Genomic DNA, 24334 nt, shown 5'->3' on the forward strand with positions numbered 1-24334 from the left:
CTTCTCAAGAGTTTCAATAGTGTTTTTCTCTTAAATGTGCCTTCAAACCAATGTCGGTGTTTCCTGCTTTGTAATTATTGTTTGCCAACATCAGGAGCAGGTTCCCAAAATAATCTTTCCTCATATGAATAGATCTTCTTCACGTGATTTGGTTCAGTGAAATCAGTTATCTGTTTTAAATACTGCCTCTGTGATAAAAGGAGATTACAGCGTCAGACCTCCCACAGAATTTGCCTACCAGCTTAATCGTTTGATAAGCACAGGCCCAGCTTGCTCTACCGAGTTTTGCCTGTGTAGCTGTGCTGGTTCAAGATCTCATATTTTCTTAGACCTTTGCTGATGGCAAAATCTTAGATGACAGTACAACTATTCTCTCTACCAAGAGAACAATGTTTTTGTCTATGATGTCATGTGGTAAGGGAGGCAGTGCAAATAAAAAAACGAAAAGGAAAAAGAAAAGAGTACGTCCTTCTATTAGCACATGTTGCATGCAGTTACCCTGCAGGCAAAGTTATAATGGCAGATGCGCTATGGCATAGATGGGTCTACATTTACCATTTAGAAAAATATTTCTGTCTGCCTTGCTGCTATGTAAAAAAACCCCAACCCAACAACCATTCAGAAAACAAGCAAACAATTATTTCCTATTACAGGCTGCGAACAAAAGAGAGGGTGCAGAGGTGCTTGTGCTTTTGGCCTGTTATTTCAGTGGTATGACTCCTGGTCCTGTACAAATCACCAACCACTTTCCTTTTAATCCATTGGAAACGTAAGCTATGAACGTTTATTTGCTGACTAGCAGCCAAGTTAAATGGTTACAGTAGCCTAAGAGACTATGAAGAGTGATAATAAAAAGGCAGCATCCAGATACACCTGATAATAAGCTGCTTCTAGCTGTCATGTAGGGTTTCTTCATCAAGTATCCCAGCCACAGAATAGCTTAGTGCTGCCTGCCACACTGTACTCCCCTCTCTGGGCTACTGTCTCATTAAATATACTCAGGGGTTAGAAAGACATTATTGGGTGCAAATGGAGCTGAGGCATTTGCTAGGGGACACCCCCCCACCCCTTACCTACTTTCTGTCTCTTAATTTCCTGAAGTTTACTGAGTGATATTCAGTTGTTTTGTAAATTTGTGAGAATGCAAGTAAGATACTGTTTAAACTTGTCATAGAATGAATGGCCTCTGATTTGCTAGGGTTATTGGATATGATGTTCTCGCATATGTTCATTTTTAGGAAGTGAATTTAATTACAATTGAATGCAGTGTCTTCATTCCCAGGAAATAGGACTTGCATTGGAAGAGTTTTTTAACATCTTCTGAAGTAAATATCACTAATGAGTCCTAATATTAGAATGATTTCTCCATTTATGACATGCAATAGGCTTTCCCTAGACACCACATATTAATAATACAGTAACAATGCGGCATTTGGACTGCTTAAATGAAAGTAAGTTCTCCCTGCTGACACCAGGTGTAAGATGCTTATGTCATCAAAGATAACCACAAAGTGTGAGCACCATAGAAATAATTTTCTATTCCTGTCTATTAAAGCTCTAGGAATTGGAAGAGTTATCAGTTCAAACGCTGTATAAACCACCTTGCAGTTAACAGGGAATGGCAACAAAAATAATCAAAGTTGTGGACCAGCTTCCATACAAGGAACAAATAAACAAGGTAAAGCCCTTCAGCCTGGAAAACGTGACTGAAGGGAAAAAAGAGAGAGGACTATGAAATCATGAGAGGCGGGGAATAGGTGGCTATGGACGAATTTACTGAAGCTTCAAATACAAGAATATCAAATAATACAAAGAGGAGCAGGTGCTGAACAAACAAAATGAGATAATTCATCACTGAACTTGCGTGTAGGCTATACAGCACCCTGCTACAGGATGATGCAGATCTCGGAAGCCTACCTTGGTCCAAAATGCGAGGCTAGTTTGACTTGCTTGACTAACCGCAAAATAGAAATGCCTAGAAAATAACGAAGGTGCAGATGAAAGGAAAAATCTGTCAGAGAAGGACAGAAGTACATTTGCACAAAGTCTTTGTCTAACCATCTGATTATTGGCAAAACTACAGCGAACTTCTAGAAGTACTTTAATGGATTAACCAAAATTAAAAAGCTGCTATATAAATTACTTGCTCTCTTCTCCCAATTCTCGTCATCACTGACAAGAAACTGGAAAGAATACAAGTAATTATATAAAAACTGAAAGAGGTTTGATAAATTATTTCTGTTTTTTAATAATTTCTTGAAATATTTTATCTTATGCTACGGTATACAACCCAAAAGCTCTCATCTTATTTTACTCCTAAGATGTTTTTGTTAAGCTCAGCAACATTTTTTCTAGGCCAGATAAAATGAAATAGTATTGTTTACTCCTGGGGAAGCTATTGCTGTCTTTCCCTTGATCTGCCAGCACATGGTATTTATGCATTTCTCTGTGTGGCTTTGATAGAATATTGCTGATTTTAATCTACTGTATTTAGTGTATTTTCATATCCAGTGACTGAGAGATCACAGAGGAATGGGAATATTGACAGGTCTGGTTCTAAGCCCTTGGCCATAAAGCAACCTTTAATGATGAGCATTTACAAAAGCTGGACCGATGGGAAGCTAATAAAGGTTGTTCTCCATTGAGCAAAGATCGAAAGAAAAATCTTGGTGTTGCAAAGGCGTTTACATGGATAAAAAGCACTGCTGTGTTTGCCTGGGGGGGAAAAAAATCTTCCTGCAAACCAGGCCTATTTTCTTCAAATAATCTCCAAGGAAACAGCCTCTGCCAAGCTAGGACCTGATTACCAGTTGCAGGCCTCAGACCATAGCCATTATTGTTTTAACATTTCTGCCTTCCTCTTTATCCCAGCGGGAACCAGGCTGTATGGGCTGCCATGTAACTTGACCTTGCTTGGAGATAAAAAGACAGGTTAGCACACAGCAATTGCAAAGCCAGAAGCAAAAAGACAGTATTTAGGAAATAAGGGAAGGAGCTGGCACGGTATGATTATGTGTAATGTTCTACACTGTGCAGCATGTGTGGCCCGATGAACAGTTCCCGTCCACGAAACCCAGACAGAAACTTGGACTTGGTCATAGTTTCTCCATTTTTAACCCTGTCTCTGCAGAGATGCTGTGATTTTCATCACTAACATACTAACGATGATGATTTCCTGCAATGTTTAAAATTATGAAAAAAAGGGAAAGAAAAATGGAAGGAGAAAAAAAAGAAATCTGCATAAAATTTCAGTGCTTTCAGTAAACAAAATGACTAGTAAATCAGCAAAAAGAGCTGGATATCAATCTTTAAGCCTTTGTCGCTGTTTTACTCCTGTCCTCTGAGCTTTCCATCCAACAAGCCAGTGAGCCCAGAGGTCAGCAGTAGTTAGGCATGACATGTTTGAAAATGTATCAGGGATGCTAAAGAAAATAAATGCTCAGTGATTAAGCATTCAGCATCTAAAAGCTGGGAAAAAAGTGTAAAGGGGAAGGGAGATTCTGTTATGATCACCCATGGGTGCTCAAACTGGTATGACAACTGTACATCACATAAGTGGTCACTGTCAAAACTCAACCAAGCCGCTGCTACAAGGTCATGAGGTCCCAGCTAAATGACGGTGGAGGCAAAGTGAGGGATAGATTTCCTTCGGCTTATCTCAGCTACCACCTCATCTCACAAAAACTAAGCAAACTGAGACTCAGCTCATGGTAGTTTGCTGTTTCTATGATTTCATAAAGATTTCAAGCCAAGAGCAGTAGAAGCGTGTTTTTTCGTATCAGGCCATATGGTAGATAATAAATATCTGAGGTTCTGATCGCTGATAACTTCCTACATAGGCGTGGACACAACAGAAATGCGGTTTCTGTAATCAGGTTTCCTGATGGATAATGCCATGTCATTCTTCACACATCCTCAGTCTCTTGTATCTTTAGGTTATAACCTCTTCAGAGCAAGTATCCTTGTGGTGGTCTGATCACAGCTAGAGCATTTTAGTACTACTACAGTATGCGTCAGACCAGAGAAAGGAGTTGCAGCTCAGTTAGCTCTAGTTAGGTGGGACTTCGGGTTGCAGTCTTGGCTTTATTTTGAATGGCTCCTCAAAGTGATACACACAAAATAAAAGACACGAAAACCAAGCTGTAGTTTCAATCATCTATACTGATGTCTTGTCAGCTGGATGAACCGGTGCGTGTGAAGAGGTGGCCCATTTGCAACCTTCTAAATCCCAGTGTGTTTTTCCAGCTATTATTTACGCATAGCAGAATACATTTTGCATCTCAGGCCTTTGGACTCATTGAGACCAAACCACGGATTAAGCTGCTTGCACCATCAAACCTGACTTTGCTCTGCAAAAGAAAAATTATGTACCTGCACCTACCTCAAAAGTGCTTGAGATTCTCAACAGATAGAGAATTAAGTTGCATGATGTGTTTGGAAAGCTTTATTTTCTTCATCATTTTACCTTGTGTACCTTGTGTGAATTGTGTATGCTCAGGGGTGACCAAAAAGCAAAAATCCCCAGGGAAAAAAAAACAGCATTAAGCCTGGTTACAGCATCCTGCCACAGTTAAATGGTTCTTTTTTTAACTACTTGATGGAAAAAAATTTACTTTGTGTTTTTCCCCTTCCAGACTCTGACAGCACCTGCTCCATTTGCAGATGAAACAAGCTGTCAGTGCCAAGCCCCCCATGAGAAGCTAACCATTGCACAAGCCCGGCTGGGAACACCAGGTATGTGTAGAGAGGAACATCAGCAGGACCATGGGTGCTGGGTCCATGGGACCAAAGCACAGGCTCTCCCTTCGCTCATTTGTGCCTTCCATTTGGAAGCAGAAAGGCCAGCCTGGTATCTGCTGCTATCAGGTAATGGGGAAGAAACCAGTAACTAGAGGACCATTATTTTCTGCTAGAGAAACAGGAGAAAACGTTTCAAGCTAGAGTTTGATGGTTTTGTGGATGTCTGCATGTTGGTTGGAAGGAAGGCTTGCCAGCCCACTCCAACCAGCCCGAAAATCGTGTTGTATAGTGGCTACCTCCTGGATTCTCTTCCTGTACTGCCTCTATGCAAGAAAACCTCTCCTTTCACTGATGTTTTTGTTGATCACATCAGACCTTGAGTGGCCTTAAAGGCCATTTGTTTGCCCTTTGAAAAGAAACCATGCCTGATTTTGGAACTCTTTATCTGGACGTTTTTTCCAGACCTACCTTTGTGATTGGGCTGGGGAAACACGATGATTTCACATAGAGTTGCAAATATATACTTCAGCCCCACGAAATTCCAAGAGATTCTTTAAAGAAAGCCTTCGTATACTTATTTCACATATTTAAAATAAGCTGTTAAAGTACGTGCGCTTTATAGAGGTAAGCTGCAGCTTTCCAGTCAGCTCTGCAAGGAACAGTGTTCTCCCGTGGACCCTTGGATGTCCTGACAGCAGAGACATCTCTCTGTAGCACTGAAGCATAGTTCATGGAGGTTGGAGCTCTGTTGCTGTCATCTCCACTGTCCTTTTGCTTGGAGGTGGCACAGCTGTCACACGTGTCATTTGGTAAAGCAAGTCCTTTTTCTATCTGGAGGCTGCTGCTGAAGATGTCGTACAGAAAGCAAGAGTTGTAAGGATGATAGCAGGAGGATGGTGAGGAGAGGAAGTTACAGGCTCGTTAGAGAGCAGAGAAAAGCTTGGGGGAAGTACAAAAAAGGGAAGTGAAGGGTTTATGTGGAAGAGGTAAGCAATACGTCTTTACAGCAGTAAGCTGTGGAAAAAAGAAAGTCATAGACAAGGAGATGATAGGAAAAAATAAGGAAAAATTTGAAAAAAATCCAGAAGGCAGAACTGACTAGAAAGGCAGAGTGAAAAGAACAAGACATATGGTAGAAAGCCAAATGAGGCAGGAAGATGACATTTTTGCTAAATTAGAATACGGGGATGATATATGATAATAAATAGGCTAAGTCTGAGAGAAAACAGCAGAGCGTATAGAGAAGAACAAGGAACGAGCAGGATAAAATACTGTGAGTTCACCCACAGTGCATTTTTAACACCAGAACTGGTGTAAATCTCTGCAATCATCTTATCTGGGAACAAAAACCTGTCTGTCAGAATTAAGTGCAACTTGTTTTGGGTCTGAAAAATCACTGTCGTCTTTCTTTCTCCACAGTTGACAGACCTGTCAGAGTGTATGCAGATGGGATATTTGACCTCTTCCACTCTGGCCATGCTAGAGCCCTTATGCAAGCCAAAACTCTATTCCCGAATAGCTACTTATTAGTAGGAGGTAAGATCAGAGTTATTTATTGTGCTGGATTTTTGCTTCAGTATCAGAGAGTTATTGCTGTGCCTGCACCCCCAGCTGTTTATACACTGTGACTTTGAATGCTACTTTCACTCTGGGGGCTTTCTATAGGCGATTTGCCTTGAATTACGTCTTACAATTGCATCAATTAAAGTAAAAGTCAAATTCTGCCCTCAGCAGCACAGGCACAATTCCCATTCTGGTTAAAGTAGGTGCCTGCATGACTCTGAGCTTAGAATAGCTCCATATGAATAATTTACCTTTTTCAGTTATTCGCTCAAAATTGTTCAAAGATGGAGATGAGTGAATGAGATCAACCGCTCATTTATTTCTGGCTCCTCGGTCCCTCCGCCAGCCAGGCACAGCCCATGTCCCCTGGCTGCCAGGTCAGTACCGTGTGTGCAGACCCAGCCTTCAACATCAGCAGAGAAGCCAAATCCAGCCCGTTATCATTGGAGACCCAAATGTAGGTCATAATTTGAACGTAGTTTTCAGCTCGCGAGTGTCCCCAGGCAGGTTGCTTTCTTATCATTGTTTGTATTTTTTTTTACCATGGATATCTTCTTTTGCTGTGTGGCTGGCTAACAGCTGTTCAGCAGTTGGTATGTGCCCAAGGAGTCACTGGAGGGTGGCTGTGTCCTGCCTGACTGGCTGGGCAAGCCCTGCTCTTGTGAGGCCTCATAAACATGCATTTTGGTTCCAGTTTCCCTGCACCTTTGGGGTGGAGAAAAGCCTCACGTAAACATTTCACAGCAACCTTCAGCTGCTCAAATGCTTACAGCAGTGATGAGAAAGCGAATATGAATGCAACCTTCAGACACTTTGTCCCAAATCAGTTGAAGCCGGGGGGAGGGGGGGAGGGGGGAAAGACCCAACGTAGAGGAAAAGCAAAATCTCCTTATAAACACACTTTTTGGTTTTACTCTTAAGTTTATGAATTGTGGTAATTCCCATGGAAGGAAATTTCCTCTGCGAAGGAAAGGAGATATCCCTTTGCTATGAAGGAAACATTCAGGACTCTCTTTACTTGTGCTTTTAAAGGAGTGGGGGGTGTCCCAGATCAGGGAAGGCGCTCTGGGGCAAAAGCCTGGCTCCTCTGAAATTCGTGGCGTAGCTTCACTTTGCCCTTATTTTTGGAGTGAAGGACAAAGCAGCCAGCACTCATCAGCACCCCTTCCCAGCAAGGCACTCCTCATCTTGGCATGTTTAAAAAATGGGCACCTTTCCACACCCACATACAATTTGTGCTGCAAAAGCACTGGTGTCATGTGTCTTTGTGGGCTCCACAACCAACCCCTTTTATTTCTCGTTGTGAAGACAATTATTTGGAGCTAAGAAATTTTTTCAGTAGATACTTATACCTTCCCAAATCAGTCATTAGAGCAGGATAACAGAATAAAAAGGAAATAGAGAGATATTGTGTCTGCGCTGTACATGAACAAACAGTAATCAAAAAATGAAATCAAACCTTTTTTCAGAATTCAAGCAAAAATTACTATTTTCCAATAATTTTAGTAGACCCTTTCTTCCAGGAGAGAGTAGCTTTAAGATGACATAAAGGCTGTAAACAAATATAAATACAATCTCAGAAGGGATCTTTCTACTGAAAATGCTTTGATCTCCATTAAATTTCTTGTCAGCAGGCGTCAAAAAATGACATAATAGGATAGCGTAGCATTTCGCTAGCTGAAATTCATATGTATATTATTATCTGGCTTTGAATTTTGCACAAACTCCAGGGCTATCTAAGCCTTCCTACATTTTTCCTACTTTAAAGGTCCTTAACGACCATCACAGCAAGAACATCCATTTTAGATCTCAAAAAAGACGGCATCTTTGCCAGCGCCTTGCCTGATAGGTCGGTTTTCACATTAGAAAGAAGCAGCAGCTGTAGGGCCGCTCTCACACTTCCCTGCAGCACTAATAACATTGCATTTATCATTTATCAGGTGCACTTACTATTTGTCCTGGTGTCACAGACAAGTGAGATCCGAAGGCATAGGTTTGACCTGTGGTGAAGGACAACCACTATCAACCCAGCTATAAATGGGTATCACATTATTCCATGTGGCGTGTCAAATGACTATCGTAGCTATAGCACTGGGCAGAGGCACGATTGTGGGGACAGGCCACTGTGTTTCACACAACGTTATGTGGGTAGAAAGATAATACCTAACTTTTATAGTTCTCTGGTAACAGGGCTGTTGCCTCCCCTCATTTTAAAACCAATGTGACAAAGTATTGGTATATCCAGAGTTAAAGGTGCAGGATTTCTGGACTTGCTTATTCCACTAGAGCATACAGCTTTTCCCAGCCCCTCCCGTGGGGCTTCCTTCTGTGATTTCCCATTTGAACATGGCACAAGCCTTACTTCTCTTTCTAGGAAACCTGCTGACCTCAAAGCTAAACTCAAAGACAGATTCCTATAAAATCTGCCATGACTTGTTTTCCATCGCTGTTTATTTAGTGAGAAACTGTTCTGCTGTGATTTAGAGCTTTGTTGGCAAATTAATCATTTAGAGCATTGTTTATGTAAGAACAAAAAGCAGGAACAGGAGGCCCAGAGAGGCTGAGGGGTCTTTGGAAACTCAGCTGGACATGGCCCTGAGCAACCTGCTGTAGATGACCCTGCTCTGAGGAGGAGGGATGGATTGGGCAATGTCATAGAATCATAGAATCATAGAATCATAGAATGTTTTGGTCTGGAAGGGACCCCTAGAGGTCATCTAGTCCAAACCCCCTGCAGTGAGCAGGGACACCGCTAACTAGATCAGGTTGCTCAGAGCCCCGTCCAACCTGGCCTTGAATGTTTCCAGGGATGGGGCCTCCACTACCTCTCTGGGCAACCTGTTCCAGTGTTTTACCACCCTCATTGTAAAGAATTTCTGCCTTATATCTAGTCTAAACCATGTCCAGTGGTGCCTTCCCACCTCAACCATTTTGTGTTACACGACGTTTGTGAGGACTCTGTCATTGCTGAGACTGCACTTTTTGATTGTTTTTAAAGCATTGTCCATCTCTGCTGAAATTTCACAGCCCATGAAATCCCCACTGATGTGCATATAGTACAGCTTGAGATGTCCTACAATATCTCACTTGGGCTTTGGCTGCAGCTCCAGAAAGGGAAGGATGTCTCAGAAGTTTGTGGTTGTACCTGCCAACCCTGAGCAAAACTCATGGATGCCCTGGAGGACCCCAAAAATAGCCAAGCTGATAACTAAGTGCTTAATGAGATTACAGGAAATAACTGCTAGTCATGCTAATCCTACTGAGTGTAGAGCCATTTTGTTGATACTTCCATATTTTAGTTTGCAGTGATGATTTAACTCATAAATTCAAAGGCTTCACTGTGATGAATGAAACGGAGCGATATGAAGCTCTCAGACACTGTCGTTATGTGGACGAGGTCATCAGAGATGCACCCTGGACACTGACACCTGAGTTCCTTGAAAAACATAAGGTACATTTCTCCCCTTGTCCCTCCCTTTGCAGACTGACAGATGAGAATAAACAGCAAGCCTGTGAAATTCTATTAGCTGGAGCAAATTATTTAATTCAGTTAATTCCAGTCACTGAGATTAGGTACATGGCATTGCTTGCCTCCATCTTTGTCAGGAAATGTTATATTTGTCTTGCCTTTTTTTTCTCAGGATGCTGAGATGATTTCTGTAGTGGGATTTTTGAATGGCAAAATAACACTGAAGAATTATTCACAAATTGACTTTCAGGAAAGGAGATCATGAACCAGAAAAGTCATCATTTAGGTTTTCTACGGAGCGAGCCAGAGTGATATGTTAATGGCAGTGCTTCTGGAGACAAGCTTGCTGTTCTTTCGTAATTGATCATACAACACAGCAGTTGTAGGCCTAAATCTAGTGCAATATTCTAGGTGATGGCTTTAGGATGAGAATGTCAAAAGCAAGTCAGCTGAAGTCGAGAAAAGAGATGATCCTCCACAACGACCCCCCACTGAACCAAAATTCAGTGATGGTGGCATGTGATTCTTCTTCTGTTCACTGGCAGATTGACTTTGTAGCCCATGATGACATCCCGTACTCCTCCGCTGGCTCGGATGATGTATACAAACACATAAAGGAGGCAGGTAAGGGCAACTTTACATTTTTAGCACCTTCCTTTTCAGCCTCAGCTCAAATTCTTTTACTGCCTTTTGACTGCAAATGCCGGGAGAGAAGAAGTAGAGATAATACCACGTTCTTTTACACCCTAATAGCAGGTACTGCTGACTTCAGCAGAAGGGTTCACTTTGTAAAACCACAAAGGATGTCCTTGGCTGAATTCCTGCCATAACCCCCAGGAAACCATTCAGGTCTGTCACAGAAGAGTCACATCTGGTTTTTTTAAACAATTTCAGGGTGCTCAACTAAGAGCTCTGAACCAATGAAAATGCATTCAGTTCCCACAACAGCCCAGCCAACTTCAGTGGTTTGTTGATAACTGCAAACTGATGACTCCTTGACACAGCCCAGTCCTGAATACAGGCAAGCACAGGCAGCCTTCAGGAGTCAGTAGGATCCACTTCTGATTTGCACTGAGGGGTTTTGTTACTACACTGGCAGAGGGTTTAAATCAGTACCAGAGTGATTCACTTGCTGTGACTATTTAGCAGTTTGGTTGACTACCATATTACATTGAACATGACCATGCTGAATTCATCAGGAGTTTGTATCTCTTCAGTTCAAGGAAGCTGAATTAAATCTGAGGAGACAATATTAAGCCACTGTTTACCAGCAGCAGCTGTCCTAACAGACTGAACAGCATGGGAGGAGGAACTGATCATACCTGTCTTCGCCTGCTACCTGGAGGTGCTGGCCTGAACACTGGTGAATCCATCCTCTTTCTGGTCTACATAAATGTGTATATTGGAGGCATAAAAAAATTCCAGATCAAATCTGCCTGATGGTAATTTGTCATGCAAAGTGACCTTCTCAAGCTATATGATGACAACAGTAGACCAGGTATTGACCTGAGCTGAAAGAATAAGCTTTTTATAGCAGCAGTTCTTGATCTTTTTCCGCTTGCAAACCTCACTGTGGTGTCAGACTCACAACCCTCCTTTGGGAACTGCTGTTTTACAGTTTCAGAGCCAGCACCAGCTTACTTCACTAGGCAACGGAACAAAGGTACCTCTAGTAAGGACAGGCCACCAAGGGACATACAGCATACATGCTGGGCAGGCAGCTACGTTGCCTTTCTTCTGTAAGGTGCTGAGTGCACAGGACAACATGACAGGAGCCCTTGGTGTCACTGCATCGTTACCAGACTGAGCTGGAGAGTGCCCAAACCTGGAACACCCTTCTCTGCTGTTGTTGGGCATGGGTGCAGTGCGCGTGTGTCCTGATGAGAAATTTAAACTTTGTTTGCACAATAGAGAAGAACTTACAGCTTCAGGGACTTGTGGTCTGTCCCATGTCTGTCACTATGAGATGCTGGAGAAGTGACTTCAGTCTTGTGTGTCTGAATTTTGTGACATACAAACTCGGAATGAAGTTACCTTATTTGTGAAAAGGTTGGAGATCTAGTGCTGTAGTAGTCCTAATGCTCCAGAACAGCACTATTACAATAGTGAATTTCCCCAAGGTGTTTTGTTTTAAATAGACCAATGCTGTGGACACACTTGTGCTTTTTCCTTAGTCCCAGGGCTTCCGTTTTCCCACATCAAGTTGTTGGGGAGCAGAAAAGCAGATGGGAACTGCGGAGCTCGTCCTGTAGGTTCCCATGCGCTCCCATTTCCCCACGACCTTCGGTGGGTGGGACGGCATATGGACAACGGTGAGCTGGGTGATGGTGTGCTGACTAAACCTCTGCACATCTGTGAACAGTTAGTTTGGAAAACATGAAACAGTCCAACACATGAAGCATATGAAAGAAAAAATCAGTGACTAAAGGCAATGTTGTCATACATGGGCTTGAAAACAATTCCACTTTTGGCTTAGCAAAGGTAGAGCTTGGATTTGTTCATATACTCTTGTAGCTCCTATAAAGGCTTCTGGCTCAAAGTGGTTTTCACTGCTTCCAAAAATAGTTTCCTGAGTGACTGCTGCAAGCCTGAAAAGCACGATCAGGGAAACCTCTCTGCTCATGATTAAAATAAGCTATTTTTCAGCAGAGTATTAATTAGAGATCAGAAAGAAAAAAATATGCCATACCATTTAGTCACAAGAGGCTGCTAAGCTTCTTGATTCCTTCTCCAGATCTTTTTCTAAGCCTGTGAAATTAGCTAGCAATGCCTGCCTGCTTCAAGTGAACGTGTGAGGATTAATTTGCCAGTAGCTATGCCACCCTTTTAAGACAAAGCACTACTTTGGTTTGCAAAACCATTTCTAGTCTCATATTACAGCTCTCTCTTCAGCAGCTTGATGTTGCAATTACATATAAGTGATAGTAGTAATTTTTTGCAGCCCTAACTACTAAATCCAGGTGGGCTAGCTCTCTGCTATCATTGCCTTCGTGACTTTCTTTAACAGTTCAAGCGATCCTGTCTTGGTGAGGAGCAATTAAAAAGCAATACATTCCTCAGGTGTGTTGAGGAAAATGCAAGCGGTATTAATAAATGGCCAGTTTTTTTAGGGACGGATCTGTCGGAGCAGGGAGAGTGGTTTTACAGCCACTGACATGGCCAGGTGGACATGAAATGGGGGCTACGGAGACCGATACCCTCAGTCCCCACGGTATATCTGTGTTTGTTCACACCACCGTTAAGCTTCATCTTCCTCTTACAAGCTACCGGCACCTCCAGGGTGTTTTCCAGTTATTGTAACACATCTTTTACCTGAAGGCGCTTCCTGGCTTCGGCCAAGGCCAGGGGCTGGTTTGTTTTACTCAGCAGAACAAAGCCCATCAGGTGGTGCAGTGCGGGAGGGGAGGGGAGAGTGGAAACACACAGGAGAGCGGCAAAGGGCCTTTCAATAGCGGAAGCCAGTCCCCCACTCCTTTATGTAGCATTAAATAAGGGCTACACTTATAGAAAGAACTGCTCAGTGAATTGTCACAACTGAGAGGTTTAGCCTTCCTGGCTTGGGAGCCCCTGCCAGTCTAATAGCTTCCACATTACAGCTGACGCTGTGAAGAGGGCAAGTTTTACTCTTTCTGAAGATTTGGGGAAAAATGACCGGCACAGCAACCAAGTGCTTTCCCTAAGCTCACACAGGAACAACAGGAAAGAAGTAGGAATAAGACAGGCAGAATTGTGAGTCTCTCACCTTTGGTCAGGCATTTTTGTGTTCATCCTCAGCTACCTGCCGCAGTGCCTGGTCCTGCTGGGCTTTCTCAGCAGGCTTTCTTTTCCCATTTTGCTCAGGAATGTTCGTACCGACGCAGAGAACTGAAGGTATCTCAACATCAGATATCATCACAAGGATCGTCCGGGACTATGACGTGTATGCCCGGCGCAATCTCCAACGAGGCTACACTGCCAAAGAGCTGAATGTTAGTTTTATAAATGTAAGTACGCCGATCTGCATTTGCTTCTGAAACACTCTCTCCTAGGGCCCCGAATGCAGAGTAAAGGTTAAGAAAGGGTATCATCCTCCTGCTGCTTTTAAAATAGCTGGGAAGAACTGAATTTAAAAGAAACTGGTAAGCTGAGGGTAGTTTTAATTGCTCCTATTAATTAGCAACTTCATTTCCATCCTGTGCTTTCATGCTTGTGACAAAGCTGCTGCTCCCCTTTCCTCCTTGAGCTGTAGGTGACTTTGATGACGCACTAGAAAGGAGCCCCCCCCCTCACTCCTCCAGGCTGCTCAGCCACTCACCCCATTGATTTCTTTTATTCCCATTGTGAGAAGGTAGCACAGCGAGTGAAGATTTTGATATCCAAACTTTCTTTACCATGAGACAGGATAAAAACAAACAAACAAAAAAAGCCCCCAACCACTGAGCAGCAAGATTACTAGAGGAAGCTAAAAGGGTTTTTAAGACAGTGAAGTGAGTTAGGAAGCTGGTATGTAAATGATGCTGATCAGAAGCCACAACAGGTCAGGCAAGAGGGGCATTTGAAAGTAAGGCCCCAATTATTCAGCTTCCACGTACAGCTCTGCACCTTACCCTCCAGTGAGGAGTAAACACTTAACAGAAATGAAAGTTTACTTTCCTTCATTTTCTGTTTCAAGTCTTAAGGCCTCAAGATAGCCCACATTACCAAAATCTTCCCTGTGGTTGGACTGGCTCACAGGAAGACTTCCCCCTGCTTCCCTGGAGCTGGGAAACCCCCTTGTGAAGGACTGAATTGTGTAATTTTTTGAGGGTTTTGTTTACTTGTTTCTTATTTTGAAGTCTGGCAGATAAATCACAGGTCACAGAGCATAAGTATTTATTTCACTGTGCTTTTTTTTTCCAGTCGTCTACACCTCTAAAAAATCCTATTTGTAAGTAAGTACTCCACCCAGAAGGATCACTATTGCAAATATCCGTTAAATTAAGGCATGCTGGATGCCTTGTGGGTTCTCAAATTTGTTCTTCAGTGGCTCTGAGGTTAAGGTAGTGTTGCATAAGGTATGCTTCCCCCAGTCTCAGACACTGATGTATCCTGAAGTCCCTCCTGGCGTTTGGTTATTTAGCTTATAGTAATTCAAATGCAGAAATACTAATTTGCACCAGAGGCTGTTTGTGTTTCAAAATAAAAGCAGCCAGGATTTTGCCAAGGCAGAAAAGCGCTGGTTTCCTTGTTAAAGAAAGACTTGGTCACCTATTAGGTGCAAAGTGAGTTCGGTTTCTTTGGACCTTAAGGATTTAGTTTGGCCTTGTGAGCTGTAAAGACGGTTCTTCTAGTGATTCATGAGCTAGAATAAAACCCACCTCAGCACTAGACAGTATTTGTTTTAAAAGTAAATTTAAGTGCCCATTAAATGAAGCTCACAGGAAATTAAAAGCCTGCAGCCATCTGTGCTTCTACAGGGACGTTCAAGAGCACAGTGTTAGTTTTGCTGTGTGTCCTGTACGTTTGAGGAGCACAGAAGCATTTCAGGACAAAAGCCCTTTAATCCAGAAGTATTTTAGAAGCTTTGCCCGATGCTAGCCCCCTGACATTATTTTCTCTGTCCCTCTCTTTTTCTGCGTGCATTAGCAATTAGGAGTTTGCTCTCTTTTCTATCAAGTCTGCTGGCCACAAGCCGCTGGCCTATGCACATCTTTCTGTTGCAGCCAGAAGCTCCTGTATGAGCCAGGCTTGGGGGTGAAGAGAATTTTCCTGCTGCTCTGCAGAAACCTGACCAAAGAGACATTTTGGTCCAAGTTACCATCCAGGCTGGCAAGTCAGCAGTGGGCTGTGTTTGCTAGGAAACCCTGGGAGATTTGCATTTTGCTTAAGGTTGAGCTGTTAATTTCTCACTTGTATCCTTCACAAGATTCATATAATTTTTGAAAGTGCACTCAGTTTGAAAATAGGGTAAGATTCATGCAGTGAATTAAACACAGTAATCACACAAGACGCTCTTTTCAAATACGTACCTTCTGCACTTCATTCCACAAATGTTAAATTTGCATTTATAAAAATAATGTGGGAATAGTTAACCAAGGCCATATGTATTAGGATACATTAATGCAATTTTTTTCTTCTTCTCAGCTGTCAGTGGCTAATTATTTCCAAGTCCCTATATATTAATCTCTGTCCACACTTTTAAAACAGGAGAAGAAATACCGCTTTCAAAACCAAGTGGACAAAATGAAAGAAAAAGTCAAGAATGTGGAGGAAAAATCAAAAGAATTTGTTTACAAGGTGGAAGAGAAGAGCCATGACCTCATTCAGAAATGGGAAGAAAAGTCCAGGGAATTTATTGGCAACTTTTTAGAACTGTTTGGACCTGACGGAGCCTGGGTAGGTATTCTGCCATCCCAGGAAGTCTGAGTGGTTTTTATTTATCTTCTGTAATGCAGATCAAGAGTAGACTCTTTTGCTGCAGTCTTTGTTTTGAAAGCCAGCACAGTAGGATAACGCCAGACCTGCTTGCTGAATCCAATAACGCATGCCAATACTGCAGCGGGAGGATTTGCCACTTCTGGATGTTGCTTCTTTGGGATAATTTCTGTCTTTTGTGGAAGTGCAATGCTGAATGTGATACTGCATTCAGTAGAGCTGCATAACAGCAACACGCAAGCAAACAGGCTAATAGAGTCTATTCTCCCCATTAGCACACAGTCATCAGGGAGAAACTATACACTGGAGGTGGCAAGGGAAACAGGGACACTGAAAAGTTTTTCAATAGTTGTTTTCATGCTCTGTACTCAGCAGTAGAAGATGACAATTTTCTAACTTAATAACTACTGATTTCAAGTTCTAAGAAAGGATTTTACATGTTGAGTGGCCAGGCTCATCTCACTGACTGTGGGGAAGGCTCAGGTGGAACTGAAGCCCTTTTGAAGCTCTCCTCAGCACGTGCTGGCTCCACAGAGCCCATTTACCAAAGGTTCCCAGGTGCCTTGGAAAAGCAGTTGAGAGTCTGTAACAGCGTCCTTCTGGGGAGAAACCCCATGGCCTTACCTGCTCAAACCGAAGTCATGCACTGAGTGGGTGGTGAGTTGGTGACACTTCAGAGCCCCAAAAGAGTCCCAGCCCCCATCTTCCAGTTTTGATAGCTTGCCAAACCTTGAGAAACTTTGTTTTCTTGTACTACTTCCCTTCGCTACTTGAAACCAACAGCAAAGCTTGTTTTGAATGTAAAAGTTACCATTTGTTTGAACAGACCTTAGACCTTCCCATTGGGAGTCAGCCCTTTTCCAAGGAGCTCTCTGCGCAGCTGTGTTCTGGTGAAAGCCCAGGCCCCAGCCAGACCCTTCCGTACAGGCACCATCTCAGATGTGCTGCTCTAGTTGCAAGCTCCAAGTGAGGCTTTCGCTCGGGCCAAGGAAATGTGAGCAAGCAGAGAGGAGAGCAGCAAGCAGCAGAGGGTGAATCGAGGGGAGCAGAGTAAGAGCTAGACAAATAATCCTGCAGAACAGCAGGATCCCCCAGAGGCACATGTTCAGACCGTGGTGCACAGACAGTCGGGCAGCTCCCTCCTCACTTGAAAGCAAACCCTTTGCAAGAGGCTTGTGCAAAGCTTTAACTGCTCATGGATTACAGTCTGAGGCAAAATATCAATAGAGGCCGCAAGCCAGAAGAAACATCTTAGGACTGGCATGAAGCAGATGCTATTGGAATATTTCTAAAGAGCCAACACACGCATGATGTTCTCTCACATCACTTTTATCAGTTCATGCCTGAACAACGAAAGGTACCTTCTATTGAAAGGACCTCAGCAGAGTTTTTGTTTATAAACAAACCCTCAGGAAGATTTACAGACCCTTGGTGATTTAAGCAGCTCACATCACAGCCGTGTCACAACTCAGTGCCACCAAAGCACATAGTACCTGCCTTTTACTGGAGTTCTCATCTTTTCTGTGCCATGACTTGCTGTGTTGATTACCACTCAGTTGAGAAAAGCCTAAAGTTAGGCTGTGAAGGCTTCAGAACTGCATCTTTATAGTCTCCTTACAGCTGCATCTGCCCCATGCAAAGGCAGGTGCTCTCTGAATAACACTGGTCCCAGCCATACAAACAAATAGCTTATTTAGCAGTTCATTCATTGACAGTATCCTTGTCCCTGGGGAGAGGAAGATGGTAAACTCGTCTGATGAAAAGCCCAGGTTTACCCGCATTGACCACATCCACATGAAGAGCACTTCTTCTCTAAGTTACTCTCCATAGAGCTTGGCAAGTGTTCCCCATGCGGGGTGGTCCTATGGCCGTAGGTGCTGAATAAATAAAACTAATGCTAATGGAGCAGTGAAACCCACAGGAGATGAGATGAGTTGGGCTGTGCAGAGAGAAGAAAAGAATTTCAAAGCCTCAAACCCATTCCCTGTCTCTACCCACTCAACACTGCACACTGATGGCATTTTTAAAACCCCTTTCCTGATAAAACATTTTACCAAATTCAGTTAGAGAAGAGCTGCTCTGCCAAGGTCTTTAGGGGGGTGGAGGTGGCCTCCTGTTTACCGAGTTAGTGTCCCAACCGAAGAGTAGGAAATCTGGTGCAACCACAGGGACCTTTGCTAAGAACAAGAGTGAAATCTCCTTGCAGTGCTGTAGGAAAAGCATCAGTGACAGCGAGCTGAGAGGTGTTGCGGCTTTTTTAAAAATCAGTTTGAGCCTTGCAACAGGAAAGACTTTTAAAATAATGATAACTTGCTATTAGTGTCAAAACTGTTATTAATTTGCCTTATCACTGTTAGTTAGATGTTGCTTTTAATGTTGACATTAAAAGTACAGGAATCGTTATGGGCATGCTAGATTCCTAGATCAGTAATTTGCATGCCATTAATATACTATTATTATTTCACAAATAATTATTATAATATGCTTTATGCTAGCATCAATTTTATAAAAGTAAGGGCCATGTAACCCACAAAAAAAATCTGTTTCTGAAAAAGGTCAAAATGTCAGTTTTGAAACGTCAAGATGTCTATAATTCATCGGCATTTTTTCCCACCTGTGCAATCCCCATACGGATTTTTTCTGTGAGAGGGTCACAGAGGGGTCAGAAACAACAATTAGCATGGCATGAAACTTTTGTCCTGACTTGAGAGAGGACCACCGCACAGCCCGGCACGGGGTCCCTAATGGCAGAGACGCCCCTTCCACGGACGGGGAAAGCAGCAGGGTTCATTCTACCTTCTCTCCAACACGGCTGCACTTCAGGTCAGCGGAGAGAAAGCAAGCCTCTCAGGGCAGGGTTTCCACTCCAACCTCCCTCTGGGAGGAGGCGAGGTGTCCCTCCAAAGGGCCCGTTTCCCTCGGGGCACAGAGCGAGTCGGGGGTGGCCAGGCTGGGAAATGGCTGCATCGCATTGGACAGCTCAGAGGAATCTTACAGGTTGCGACTGGAACCCAGGGCCAGCATTTGGGCCACACTGTGCGTCCACGATCAGCCTGGACCTGATCACGGCCTTGAAAGAATCAGCAGCTCAAAAGCAGTCTTCTGTAATGCCCAGCTGGTGCTTGTTTTCTAAAGCAAGGCAGTATCAACATGTAGGCAATAAAATTCAGAAATAGGCAAAAGTATTTTTGCCCAGTAGCAAGTTTGCCAAAAGCAAAGCATTGTCTCCCTAAACTGGTTGAACCAAGGCTTTGAAATTGTTTTCCCACCTCTGATAAAGGTCCAGAGCGCTGCCAGCCTTTTCTAACCCTCCTGCACTTCAAGGGAGCCATTAGCACTTGTTCTACTTCTTCAGCACTCAACGGCCTGAGGAGCAACCCCCACTAGGAAGACCTTGCCTGCCCCCATTAGGAAGACCTTGCCTGTGAAGGGCCTGGCTCACTCACCCTGCCAGAGCAGAGCTGGAGGGTTAGAGTCATTCTGGACGCAGGTGGATTCCACCACCACCTCCTCCTCCTGCAGCAGTTGTGGTTTTAGCCAGCAGCCTGGTGCCTAAAGCACTAATGCAAGAGGCAATTCGGACTGGATGGGCACTGACCTTGCTGAAGGTGAGGTGTGAGTGCACCAGCTTGCAAGTGTTCAAGCAACACACTCTTTGCTGAAGCAGGGACCTGGGTGCAGGTGTCCTGCAGCCTGGCTGAGGGCCTTAGCAGGAAGGTGGGGTTCTCCTTTCCATCCCTGGCCCATGTGGCCCACAGTACAGTCAAGTACCCCCTGCCATGTGGGATACCAGCCAAGCTGGGACACTTAGATTTCCCCCAGCACCAGTACAACATCAAGAACTCTTGGAATGTCACTGAGATTTTTGAAGTGACTGGTAAGGTGCCAGGGACAGGAGGGAGTCAAAGTGTTTTGCTTGGCCAGGAAAAAGATATTTCATATCAAACATTTTTTTTGTTGGGGGTTATCTTCAGCAAGAGGATGAAACAGGCTAAAGTCAAGCCAACAACACCTCAATTTCTGTGATCTCAGGAGAAATTTTGCACTCCTACCACTGAATTTCAACAGGCTCTGGGGCTTTGCCAGCCCTGGTGATATCCTCATGGCTCTCAGCAGCAGTAGCCCTCCCCCACCCGAATGCTTCCTGGCACCATTTATCAGGAGCAACCACCATCTGCTAACTGTTGAGATTTCGGGAAGTCTTGACTATTTTGGACCTAGGAATAGTGCAGGGGTAGGTTATGCACCGTGGGTCTTCATACATGAGAGCATGGCTAAGCCTGGCTCCAGGCAGGAACTGTTCTGTCATTCTGCAGTGCACCCACACCCGGGCTCGCAAACTAAGTTAATAAAGGCCCACGTGATAAAGATACAAATTGGGTGAGGGAGCTCACAGAGGAACAAGTTAAGTTTGGTATTTGTGCTCAATTGTTAACCTCCAGGATTAGCAAACACCAGAAACCTGATGGGAAAACCTAGCATTGGCCCATCTGCTGGCGGGGAATACTGAAATCTCAAAGAGGAGAAGGAGGAGCAAGATGGGCAACTGCATGCTCCCTGGCTGGGAGGAAGGTCATCACAGGGCAGACTCGCCGCAGGGGGGAGGAGGAACAAAATGAAAACTCAAGCTGAGAAAGTCTGTGGACGGCAGCTGCCCAAGCAGGCAAACCCAGAACACATTCTGCAGAGGTATTTTGCTCTCAGACCTGAGCAGCAACTTAACTTTGTCCGGGCTGGCTCTTCCATTCCAGCCAAGCATCGCCTGCGATCCGACTCCCAGCACTCCAGCCAGGGTTGAGACTTCTTGTTCCCCAGCCCCAGGAGGAGCAGCGAGGCACTCGCATTTGGTGTTTTCCACATGAAGCCTGCAGCAGCCGCGCAGTACATGCTAGATCTCCTGTAACCCAGCCCAACAGCCTAATGCAAGGCCACGCAGGAGCTCACATGTAGCAGCATTTGCCTTACTGCAGCAGATTGCTTGACTGAAACGGTGGTCTCTTCCACCTACCAGTGCTGGCCAGGCCTCCAATCAGCTTTACAAAGCAAAACCGACAATAAAGCCCAAAGCAGAATACAGAGCCTGCACTTGTTTCTCTTTCCAACAAAGACACCTGAATTCTGACATTTCTACCCCCCAATTTAAGGGTTTGGGTGGTGCCTGCTCCAGGTAGCTGGGGAAGTGGCTGCCAGTATTTGGCAGGAACCGTGCTGCCTCCCTTGAGAAGAGAAGGACAAAAAAAGGCTGGGCCAGCCAGGAAGCTCAGCAGGAGACGGGTGGTCTGACCTAGCACACTAAAAGGAAAAGGTCCTGGGAACAAGGAACTCTGTGACTTCAGGCAGAACACTCACTTTTTGAGACAGAGTGTATCCAACATGCACAAAAAAATCCAAATAGAGTTCCCCTTAGCTGGCTTAGGGCAATACACACAGTCTTCTCACACCAGGGGTGTCCTACCTAAGAAAAAAACCCTCATAATGTAAAAAATGGATTATTACGCACGCAGTAGAAGAGACAAAGGTGAAGTGTGGGCCAAACCGGCCACGCTTCAGGTCTGTACTCTGTCTCCCTGCTGCCTCCCAGGCGAGAGGCACAGTGCAGCGCAGCCCCCTGCCTGCCCACAGACGTACCTTTCCCTCTGTGCGTTACTCAAAGAGCATCTTTTCCCTTTGCTTTTGCAGAAGCAGATGTTCCAGGAACGAAGCGGACGAATGCTGCAGGCTTTTTCTCCTCGGCAGAGCCCAAACAGCAGTCCCACGCGGGGCCGATCTCCATCCCGTTCCCCATCTCCACCCTGGGTCTTCAATAAAGCCTCCCCTCCCTCTTCTCCAAAAGCTGCCTCTGCCTCCCTCAGCAGCATGAGCGAGGGAGACGAGGATGAAAAGTAAAGTAAAGATATATTTTTTTAACCATGAGACAGAAGAACAAGCTATGAACTCAACCGCTGGATGGGGAAAAGCATGAGGAACATCTGGGGTATCCCTGACAGGAGGGAACGTGCTCTGGGAGAAGATGCTGAAAAGGGACTGGAGCACAGCAAGTGAGATCTCAGGAAGAGCTTATCCCATCCCCTCCCTCGGGGTGCCTGGAGGCCGGGCCAGCAGCACTTGCCAGACACGCTACTGGGGACTGACAGAAAAACATCCACCTTTGTGCAAGCTCCTGTCCCTGCGTTGCTGCTTACAGCTGCTGCGGCCAGGCCGGGTCGGCGGGGACCTCTGCACCGAGCGGGGCTGGCGGGAGGAGCCCTATCAGCTCCCGATCCGGGCCTGGCACACAGGCACAGGACAGATGCAGCCCGTGGATGGAGAAGATGCAGTTGTACCGGACCGCGCTAACCGTGAGCTCTTCGGGCAGGTGAAGGAATGGCATTGCTGCAGCAAATACATTCAGAAACAGGAAATAAAATTTTACATTTTTTCTTTTTGAATGAAATCTGCCCCAGAGCCCAAACCATGCCAGTGAAATGGAGAGCACTCCAGCTGAGCTGGTAGAAATCCATTTAATATATTCAGGCTATTGAATGCTGCTTGTTGACCAAGCCTCTATAGGGGGTGTATGTAAAGAGTCAGGCTGTATTTGCTTTATGAAATCGCTCTCCGCGTTCCTAGTGCCTGAACAGCTACCTGATAACTTCTGTTTTCCTCCCTGGCTTTGCACTTCAGAGGCAAGAAAGTAAGCGGAGAGACAGCCCTAGCTGGAATGTGTTGTTGCAGCAAACAGATAGTTTGAAGACGGTGGTGATTTTTACTGGTGGATTCTAAAAAAAAAAAAAAACACGCACGGGATCCCAAGGTCTCGGGACGTGGCCTCCTAGGGAACCCTGCTGCTCCCTGCTACGCATCGCCAAGCGACGAGCACAACAGTGCTGCTGTCCTCACACGCTGCTCAGCCAGTTAAACAATTTCTCATCAAACTCTAAACAAGATGCGTTCCCAGACACCCTCCCCCCCCAGGGGTCCCGAGGCCATTCCTCTACCCTAACGTGGAGGAAACACTGAAAAAAACAGTGGAAGCCTTTTAAACAGGATTAGGCATGGGGATTTTCTTTTTCCATCCGTGACACCCGTACAGCCCCAAGCAGAGCCACAGGACAGGCAGCACGAGTGAAGCTTCCCCCTCCCCTCGATGCACCAGCTCATCTCCTTCCAGCTTGGCAAAGCCAGACGTCCGGCTCCACCATTCAGTCCCACAGCTGGCACCTGGCAAGGTGGCTGCAGGCTTGCAGGGTTTCCGAGCATGGGGGGACCCCCAGCACCTGAGGCTGCCCTTGCCCCACAGCTCAGAACGCCGCAGGCAGCGCCCAGCCCACATCGCCACGGTGGGGCTGCGAAGCAACGATGCAGTTTTGCTCCCAGGCTTGCCTGGCAAAGCCTGCCTCAGTGCACGGGCGCGTTCGAGGCGCTCCAGGCCAGCAGGGTGAAGGCTGCCGCCGCCTGCCTGTCCCACCGGCAGCCTGCCGGGCACAGAGCCCGGGCAGGGGGTCGCAGCAGCGAAATCGCCACTGTGCCACTGCTCCCCGGAGTTTCAAACCCATCGCGGACACGCAGCCCACTGTGGGCAGCACCAGTCGGCACTTTGCCGGTTCCCTGCACTGGCAGCACAGGAAACGCTGGGAGAGGGAGGGCTCTGAGCAGCTCTTGGAATAAAAAAGCTGGGAAGGAGCAAGATTCCCAAGTGCTCGAGCACATGGGGTGGCAGTCCCCCCACCCCTGGCTACCATCCTTACCTTGCCGAGTGACCTAGAAGGTAAACTCCTTTCACTCCTTCCCTTCCAGATACTTTTCCAGGCAGGTAAATTACAGACCCTTGTACCAGGCACCTAATTAGCCCCCACATCCTGTTCATGCCCTACAGTTTTCATCCCTCTGCCACCACTGGGTAACTGATTTTATTTTTGGGAGCCCTTTGCCAGGCACTTCTCTGACTACCACGAGACTGAGTACGTAGTACCTCGTGGCATGCTTTGCCCTACGGAGCCGAGCCAGTTCCTTCTTCGCAGAGCTGCAGAGAGTGGCGAGCAGGGCAGGGGGTGGACTGCTGCTTTCACTAGAACATGCAAAGGGAGAGCTGTAGCAAGTTCAGCTGCTGCCAGCCGAGCCCCCACAGTGCAATTAAGACCTTTCTCAGCCTTAGGCAACCTGTTACTGTAATTTCATACCTGGGATGCA

General features: G+C 45.3%; 1 protein-coding gene across 1 annotated transcript; it reads left to right on the plus strand.

The window, feature by feature from the left end:
* The first annotated feature begins 1618 nt into the window (after positions 1-1618).
* PCYT1B (phosphate cytidylyltransferase 1, choline, beta) lies at positions 1619-23775 on the plus strand. Its single transcript, XM_009635682.2, has 8 exons — positions 1619-1678; positions 4635-4734; positions 6160-6276; positions 9603-9754; positions 10318-10396; positions 13613-13755; positions 15938-16126; positions 21845-23775. The coding sequence occupies exons 1-8, from the start codon at positions 1619-1621 to the stop codon at positions 22049-22051; spliced, it is 1047 nt and encodes a 348-aa protein (XP_009633977.1). The 3' UTR covers positions 22052-23775.
* Positions 23776-24334: the final 559 nt, after the last annotated feature.

The sequence above is a fragment of the Egretta garzetta genome, unplaced genomic scaffold (assembly GCF_000687185.1).
Source record: "Egretta garzetta isolate BGI_Z169 unplaced genomic scaffold, ASM68718v1 scaffold373, whole genome shotgun sequence".
NCBI classification, from domain to species: Eukaryota; Metazoa; Chordata; class Aves; order Pelecaniformes; family Ardeidae; genus Egretta; species Egretta garzetta.

Bases quoted from the DNA above. Each gene is read 5' to 3' on its own strand.
- PCYT1B (XM_009635682.2), top strand. From the start codon at position 1,619: ATGGCAACAAAAATAATCAAAGTTGTGGACCAGCTTCCATACAAGGAA. The intron at 6,277-9,602 runs GTAAGATCAGAG...TCCATATTTTAG, and splicing joins TAGCTACTTATTAGTAGGAG to TTTGCAGTGATGATTTAACT. The intron at 16,127-21,844 runs GTAGGTATTCTG...TTGCTTTTGCAG, and splicing joins TTGGACCTGACGGAGCCTGG to AAGCAGATGTTCCAGGAACG.